Source organism: Lipotes vexillifer, unplaced genomic scaffold (genome assembly GCF_000442215.2).
Source record: "Lipotes vexillifer unplaced genomic scaffold, Lipotes_vexillifer_v1.1 scaffold149, whole genome shotgun sequence".
NCBI lineage: Eukaryota > Metazoa > Chordata > Mammalia > Artiodactyla > Lipotidae > Lipotes > Lipotes vexillifer.
In genome coordinates, this window is record NW_006779962.1 from 1315952 (window position 1) to 1323263 (window position 7312).

General features: G+C 58.5%; 1 protein-coding gene across 3 annotated transcripts in view; it reads left to right on the forward strand.

Moving 5' to 3' along the window:
• The first annotated feature begins 85 nt into the window (after positions 1-85).
• Positions 86-7312, forward strand: part of OLFM1 (olfactomedin 1) — a 25578-nt gene continuing 18351 nt past the window's right edge. Inside the window, exons 1-3 of one of the 3 annotated variants that reach the window (XM_007453090.1) lie at positions 86-267; positions 2178-2327; positions 7108-7263. In XM_007453090.1, coding sequence (XP_007453152.1) covers positions 118-267; positions 2178-2327; positions 7108-7263 — 456 coding nt within the window. In that variant the 5' untranslated portion in view covers positions 86-117. Of the gene's footprint in view, positions 280-802; positions 812-2177; positions 2328-7107; positions 7264-7312 lie in introns of those variants that run through there. The other 2 variants (XM_007453091.1, XM_007453092.1) reach the window with 2 other exon arrangements.

The window sequence follows — 7312 nt, forward strand, 5'->3', positions numbered from 1 at the left end:
GGGGCGCGGGGACACGGCCGGGCGCCCCTGCCCGCCGCGGAGCCCGCCGCCTGAAGGCTGCCCGGGGCGCGGAGCCGGCGCCGGCGCGGCGCGGGCGCGGGAGGCATTCCAGGCGCGATGTCGGTGCCGCTGCTCAAGATCGGGGTTGTGCTCAGCACCATGGCCATGATCACCAACTGGATGTCCCAGACGCTGCCCTCGCTGGTGGGCCTCAACACCACCAAGCTCTCGGCGGCCAGCGGCGGGACGCTCGACCGCAGCACCGGCGTAAGTGCGCCCGCCGCCCGCCCTGGCGGAGCCTCCTCGCCCGCTCCCCCCCGGTCCCCAGCCCCGGGCGGGAGGGCGCCGCGCGGGGGAGCCGGGCGCAGGGGCAAGGGCACGCGCGGGGGCCACCCTGCTCCCCACACCCCAGCCTCGGCCACTCCTCCGACCGCGGTCCCCTCTGTGTGGCGCTTGCTGCCTCTGCCCGGTCCCCTCGCGGGGCCGGGGAGCCTGCCCAGGGACTCCGAGGCTTGGAGTCCTCATTCAACTAATAAGTCCCTTGTTGATAAGGTTAGGGAACTGAAGCAGGGGTCTTGGGGACTTGTCCAAGGTCACTCAGCAAGTAAGGAGTGGAGACGCGGTGGACCCCAGTCTGTCTGGGTCCAGCCGGGGCTGGAAACTGAGCCTGCCCCACTTTGCAAAAGCCGGACTGGACCGGCCGGAGTGGGGCCCCGGCGGGCGGGCTCCGGAGCTCTTGCCCTCAAAGTCCCAAGGCGTCTTTCTCTCCCCATCCCCATGCGGAGATCCACAAGGTCCCCGCCGGCGGAGGGTATAGAGGGGCCGGGCGGGGCCCGGGGAGCCACAGCTGCGGGGCTCGCCCCTCGCCTTCCGCGCCCTCCTCCCACCCTGCCGACCCAAAAGCTTCTCGATGCCTTGGGGGAGGGGGGGAGCGGCCAGGGCCGCCTCTGGACTGGACTGACTTCGGTGGTGGCGGGAGCGGAGGCTGAGCCGGAACCACCGGGGAACAGCCGCTGGCGGGGCCGGCGGAGGAAGGGGCGCGCCTCAGGCTCGCTCGCCCTAAGCCAAAAGGAGAGGTGAAGGACACGCGGCTCCCTCTCGCGCTCCCTTTGGGCTGTCAAGGGCGCAGTGCTCCGGCAGGAGGTCTCCTGGTGACCCCTTCTAAGATGGTCATCCGTTCACCTCACCTGCTCTTTCGAGAACTGCATGCAGCATTTTCTTTCTGATGACTTTGTTCCTGCCTCTGGGTCCTGAGCTCCTGGGGTTGGAAATGAATAAAATGAAATGTATCTACTGTGGATTCCCTCCACCCAACTTCTCCCCATACCAACGCTAAAAATAGCAGGGAGGTGACTACCTGAGGCCACCGGGCAGGCTGCAGGGTCTGTACCCCGGGGTGTTTTCGGACAGCGGTGTCTGTCTGCCCCGTGTACGTGGGCGGGCCCACCTGAGCTGGGTTGCAAGGTGACACCAGCCATGTCACCATGTCAGCAGCCATGTGCAGCTCTGATTTCGTGACCGTCCTTGGGCACACCTCAGGATTGAGGTTGGGTGTGACCCCTGCCCAGCATGTCACCAGCAACTTGGTGTCATCTGCCCAGTGGCTAGTGGGTGGCAGCCTGTGCAGAGTTGAAGCCCAGCATCTTTGCGGGCAGCCTTCACCAGACCGCCAGCGGGAACACTGCTGGGGCTCGGGGTCATCGCAGCTCTGGGCTAAGAGGCTGCCGGATCCCGGCTAGTACCACTGGTTCTGCTTCTCCAGTACCAGGGAGCAGCAGAGAGAGGCTGCGCCAGCCTCCCAAGCTCACCTTACGGGAGGGGATCCTATTTCTCAGTTACGTGCTGTTGTGAGTCAACCAGCATGCCGCCTCCGGCCCCTCCTCCCTTCCAGCTAGCCTGTCAGTTGGGTCAGACGTCAAAACTCCAAGCATCCCCTAAATTTAAAAATCCCTTGAATTAAAAAAAAAATAAAGAGTCATGCCCGTTTGACTCCCTTCCAGCCCTGGGGATCCTGATGGGAGACCGTCTGTGTTCCTCCCTGTTTGTACCTCCCCACGGTCGGCACATGTCTTTGGACCACTTCTTTCTGCCCTTTCCCAGGGGGTGGACGTGGGCGGTCATCCCGCTGTGCTGCTTTCCGGTCTCACCTTCTCTCCCTCACCCCACCTGCTCTCCAGGTGCTGCCCACCAACCCTGAGGAGAGCTGGCAGGTGTACAGCTCTGCCCAGGACAGTGAGGGCAGGTGCATCTGCACGGTGGTCGCCCCCCAGCAGACCATGTGTTCACGGGATGCCCGCGCGAAACAGCTGAGGCAGCTACTGGAGAAGGTGAGTCTACGCAGGGCGCGCGTGTGCGCATTTGTGTGCCCACGCTGGCAGCAAGGTCCGTCCCAGCTCCAAGACCTCACTCTTCCCTGGCATGGCCCACCGGGAATACTGGTGAATGAATGAAATGGAGGGAGGGAGGGAGGGAGGGACGGACGGACGGAGACTCCCCCAGGGCTGCCCAGGAGGAGGCGAAAAGCTCCCCTGGGAGCCACGTGGGCTTTAGCAAGGGAGCATTTGGGGCTCCTCTCCCACACCGCCGTCTCCAGGTCACGCCCACAGCCTGTGGTCCAGAGGGCGCAGAGCTGTCGCCCAGCAGAACCTGGGAGAGCTGCCCCCTCGGAGCCCAGAAGCAGGGCCGCTGGGTGGGATCTGTGCCCTGCCGCTGAGCGGTTGGACCCAGCGACAGCCTGGCCAGGCGTTCACGCCCGTGGCTGCCTTCCTGGTGCAAAAGCAGATTAAATCGTCACCTTTGTAACCCACCTGGGCACAGCACTTGCGGTTTGAATCCGTTATTTCACTTGATCTTCACAAGAGCCAGGTGAAGGTGGCGAGATTTTTCACCCCGTTTTAAGAAGTGGAAATCTGGGTCCAGGCAGGTGGGCTGACTCTCCCAAGGCAAACAGCCAGTGAGCAGGGAGCCGGCTTGGCTCTCAAACCCGGGGCCGGCCTCCCACCTGGCCCACAACCTCTGCCCCCCACGGAGGCTGGCGCTCCCCATGGATCTTGGCAACCCGCTGCCTGGAACATTCCGCCCGGGAACCCTGGGGTCTCGGGTAACCTGAGCGCTGGTTGTCCTGGGAGCTACTGAGGGGAGGAAACGGCGGCCCTAGCACTCCACTCACCGCCCTCCCCAGGGAGAGAGTGCGTTTCACATCAGGCCCCTTCACGCCCTGCGGGAGAGGGGTCATACCTCCCACGTCACACACACGTGCTCACGTACGCACACGCGACACACACATCACGCACAGCACATACAACTGAACACACAGATACACACAGACCACACACACGTATACATATGCACAGTCGCCACACACACCTCACACTTACACACACCTTACACACCACATGTACATACACCACATGTAACTGAATACACAGATGCACAGACCACACACACATATGCACAGTCGCCACACACACCTCACACACCACACACACCTTACACACCACACACGTTACACGTAAACGCTCACTTACGCAGACACACATCTCACACACATACACCACACACGAATTCTCATGCGCGCGCGCGCGCACGCACGCGCCCCCTCAGTAAAGCCGAGACTTCTCCATCGGCCCAGGGGCGCTGGGGGGCCTGTGCCAGAAGGAGAGCCGCCACCCCGGGGTGACGCCCGGCAGCCAGCGGAGTCTGTGTAGTTCGGTTCAAGCCCGGCTCATGCACAGACCCTCACGCGGGTCCTGGCCAAGCAGGTCCCTTTCTTGAAGTCAGTGGGGAGGGAGGGGCGTCCCTGAGGCCGTCGCGGCCCTGCTGTGTGGACGGGCCCCGGGCAGGAGGAGGGCTTGGGGCAGCTGCCGCCTGGCTCCCCTCTGAGGACCTGTGCTTTTTTGTGCTGCCATCTTTGGTCACCCCAGTAAATCACTTTAAAAGAATTAAAGAAAAATGTATGTAACAGGTTCCACAAACGTTCATTGACCCCAGACTAGACCGAAGCCTAATTGGGCCTTTAATTATTCCTTATTGCAGAGGAGGGAGGTGGAGCTCGAAGGGGCCTCGGGCGGCTGAGGGGCGGCCCCTCAAGCCCTTGGGAGGCCGTGGTCAGTTCCAGAGAGCTCTGTGAGCCCCTGGGAACACAGGCCTTGGAGGCCGCCTTCCTGCCTGTGTACACCACAGCGTTACTGCTTAAACGTTTAAAGCGCGCTTTTACACCCCCGTGGGCACTGTGTTGCCTCTTCTCGGGGCAGAAGCCGTTTGCTGTATAGAGGGCCTGGCTGCTGCGTGAGAAGGGCAGGGCTGTGCGTCCCTCACTCCTTCCCCAGCCGCCTTCTCCTCTTTCCTTCTCGGTGGGCACCGTCTGAGCATCTGTTCTGTCCGTGGGCCTGTGGTCCCAGCTGGGCCTGTGTCTCCAGCCTGGCATCCTGTTCAAACCCACCTGAGGAGCTTCCAAAGGTGGAGCCTTCGGTCCCAAGCCCAGAGGTGCTGCTTTGAACTGGCCTGCGGTCTTGAGAGGAGCCTAGCACCAGTGTCTCGTGAAAGCCAGGCCCTCACCCCCCGTTAGGTACGAGGACCCACGGCAAAGGGCGGGCAGGGACCTCAGGCTCTGTTCTCTTTGAACAAGCTCATGGCCCAGAGCTTCAAAGTGTGGGCTCTGGAGTCGGTCCGGGCTTTGCATGGTGGCTGTCTGCTGTGTGACAATAGCCAAGGCACTTAACTTCTCTGAGCCTTTGGTCTCCTTCTGTGTAAGATGAGACTTGAAGTAGCGCCCACCTCCCAGAGTTTGGTAAGGATCAAATGAGATCCATAACGCAGGGGGCTCAGCACAGTGCCTGGAACGTAGAAAACGTCCCGTAAGTATTAGCGATCAGTGGTCCCTTCCAGGCCAGCTGTGTCTGCTGCGTGGGCAGGTTGCTGCCGCCCCTCCCCCCTCGGCACCTGCAGCCACCTTGGGCGGGGTGGGGGATTGTGCCTTTGGTAGCTGTGTGACCTTGAACTCCTCAGTTGGCTTCTCAGGGACACATCCTACAGGTAAGAGAATGGACGCGCTCAGAGGCGGGGCCTCTAGACCGGGAGCTCAGAGAAGATGCAGGAGTGTGATGGCCGCCTGGGGCTTGATTATCTGCTTTCTGATCAGCCGGAGAGGGAGGTGCTCATCCAGCCTGGGAAGGACTATAAGAGGGGCGTATTAAAGCGACTGAGTGACTTAGCATCTTTAAAATATGTTTTCTTAATTTAAAATTGAATTTAAAAACTCTTAAATTTGTTGAAAGCATCCTTCTCTGGCAGCTGAACAGCCCAGAGGGCTGTGTGTGGCCCCAGCAGAAGAAGCAGGCTGAAGCCCACGAGGGTCCCGCAGCTTCTGCTCAGCAGGTTTTAGCAGGCAGCCTTGTGGGTTTGTGCTGTCCATCAAGAATCCCCCTGGGAGGAGGAGGAGGGGTCTTGACTGGAGCTGTCATTTTTGTTCCTTCCTCCCGCCCTACGGCTGTGCATTAGGTGCTGGGCCTTGCGCTTGCAACGAGGCCTGTCCACCTCCCCCCGTTGTCCAGCAAGGCGGTTGAGACAGGGGTGTGGGTCACTGCCACGCAGGCATGGTGCCAACAAGGTGATGGTGTTTCCAAGTGGTGTGCGGCCACTTCTGGCTTGGCTCATCAGGGAAGCCTCCCTGGAGGAGGTGGCATTTGGGCTGGGCCTGGAAGGATAAAGGGAAATACAGCTTTTCCCAAAAGAAGTCCTCAGTTATTCAAAGTGACAGAACAAACTGTTGAGGGGGACAGGAAGACCTGAGGTAACAGAGCAAGTATATTTCAGTTTCCCCTAATACATCAAAACAGAAAGGATCAGAGCGAGTCAGAGTCACCCACATACTGTATTTTACAAACCTGAATTTTTAAACTGAATATGTGTGCATTACTTTCAGATAACAAGCCATAGAATCCCAGGCATTTTTAAGCGCTGAGCTGAGCAGTATCACTTTTTCCTCCTTTTGGTTTCTCTTTCTCATTTATTTTATTTGCAGGGGGTGAAGGACACACCTTAAGAAGTGCAAACCACACTATCATCTCTTCTTTTACTGACCAGGCAAAGCTAAGCCTCATACCCAAATGATTTAGTTCCAAAAAAGGGAGGGTATTTGCAAATTCAGCAAAAAAGAAAACAGAAATGAGGATTTGCGGTTATGGAGGTATCTTCCCACTGGTAATTGGATTCGATTCTGAGAAAACGACCCAAACAGCACTTTGGCCACCCTGAGCCTTTTCCACCTCCCTGCTACCCCAAATGCATTGGCACAGAAGCGCGAGCCAGTTTCCTGAAAATAAAATGCACTGGCAGGTGGCTGCACTAAAACTGTTTTTCTTTGAAGCTCTCTGGAACCCTGTTGAATATTAAAGTTTCATCTTGAGGCTGGACTCAATTCAGATCTGCCTGTAAAGGTGTAGAACAGAGATTCTTAATTTGCTGGGTGATTGATTCCTGAATCTCTGTTCTGAATGTACATGTTTTCAGAACAGTCATCTACCTATGATACTGTGGGATGTGATGGATGACGTGCAAGATGCAGAGGCTGGGAGCCCAGTCCCCTGCTTCCCGAGCACTGCGCTTATGCAATCAGCCCTCTCAGCGAGACACCCAGTGAGATTTAGGGGGGAGAGAGGTCTGTGCCTGGAGGTGGGGGAAGCCCAGCTACGCTGTTCATCTTTGTTGGTGTTTATGCCTGTCTGACTGATTTCATCCTGCAGAATAAAGAGACTAGACACAATCCCCTGCCCACCCACCCCCAAAAAAGAAGAAAAAAATCACCCAAAGCCATATGCCTGGAGCTCTGACCAACAGGGAACCAGAGGTCCCTGCACCCCTGGTTGTAAGAACACGTCCTGGAAGACGGCAGAAGAAATGTTGACCGAACCAATTTGTTCTGTCTGGGGGGTTCTTGGTCATAACAATCCCTGCTGCTGGTGATTAACTAGTAAGTCGTGCACGAGCCGCTTCTGGCTCCCAGTGGGCTGGCCACATGGAAAAGGTCACTGTCGTTCGTTAGGAGGCAAATGAGGTCTTCAGGCACCTGCCGCAGCTCCGTCCTTGAATCTGTTGCCTTTTTGACAGGTGCAAAACATGTCTCAATCCATAGAGGTCCTGGACAGGCGGACTCAGAGGGACTTGCAGTACGTGGAGAAGATGGAGAGCCAAATGAAAGGGCTGGAGTCTAAGTTCAGACAGGTGGAGGAGAGTCATAAGCAACACCTGGCCCGGCAGTTCAAGGTATGTGCGCTGCGCCTCGCCCCTCCCCCCTCCCCTCCCCCTCCCCCTC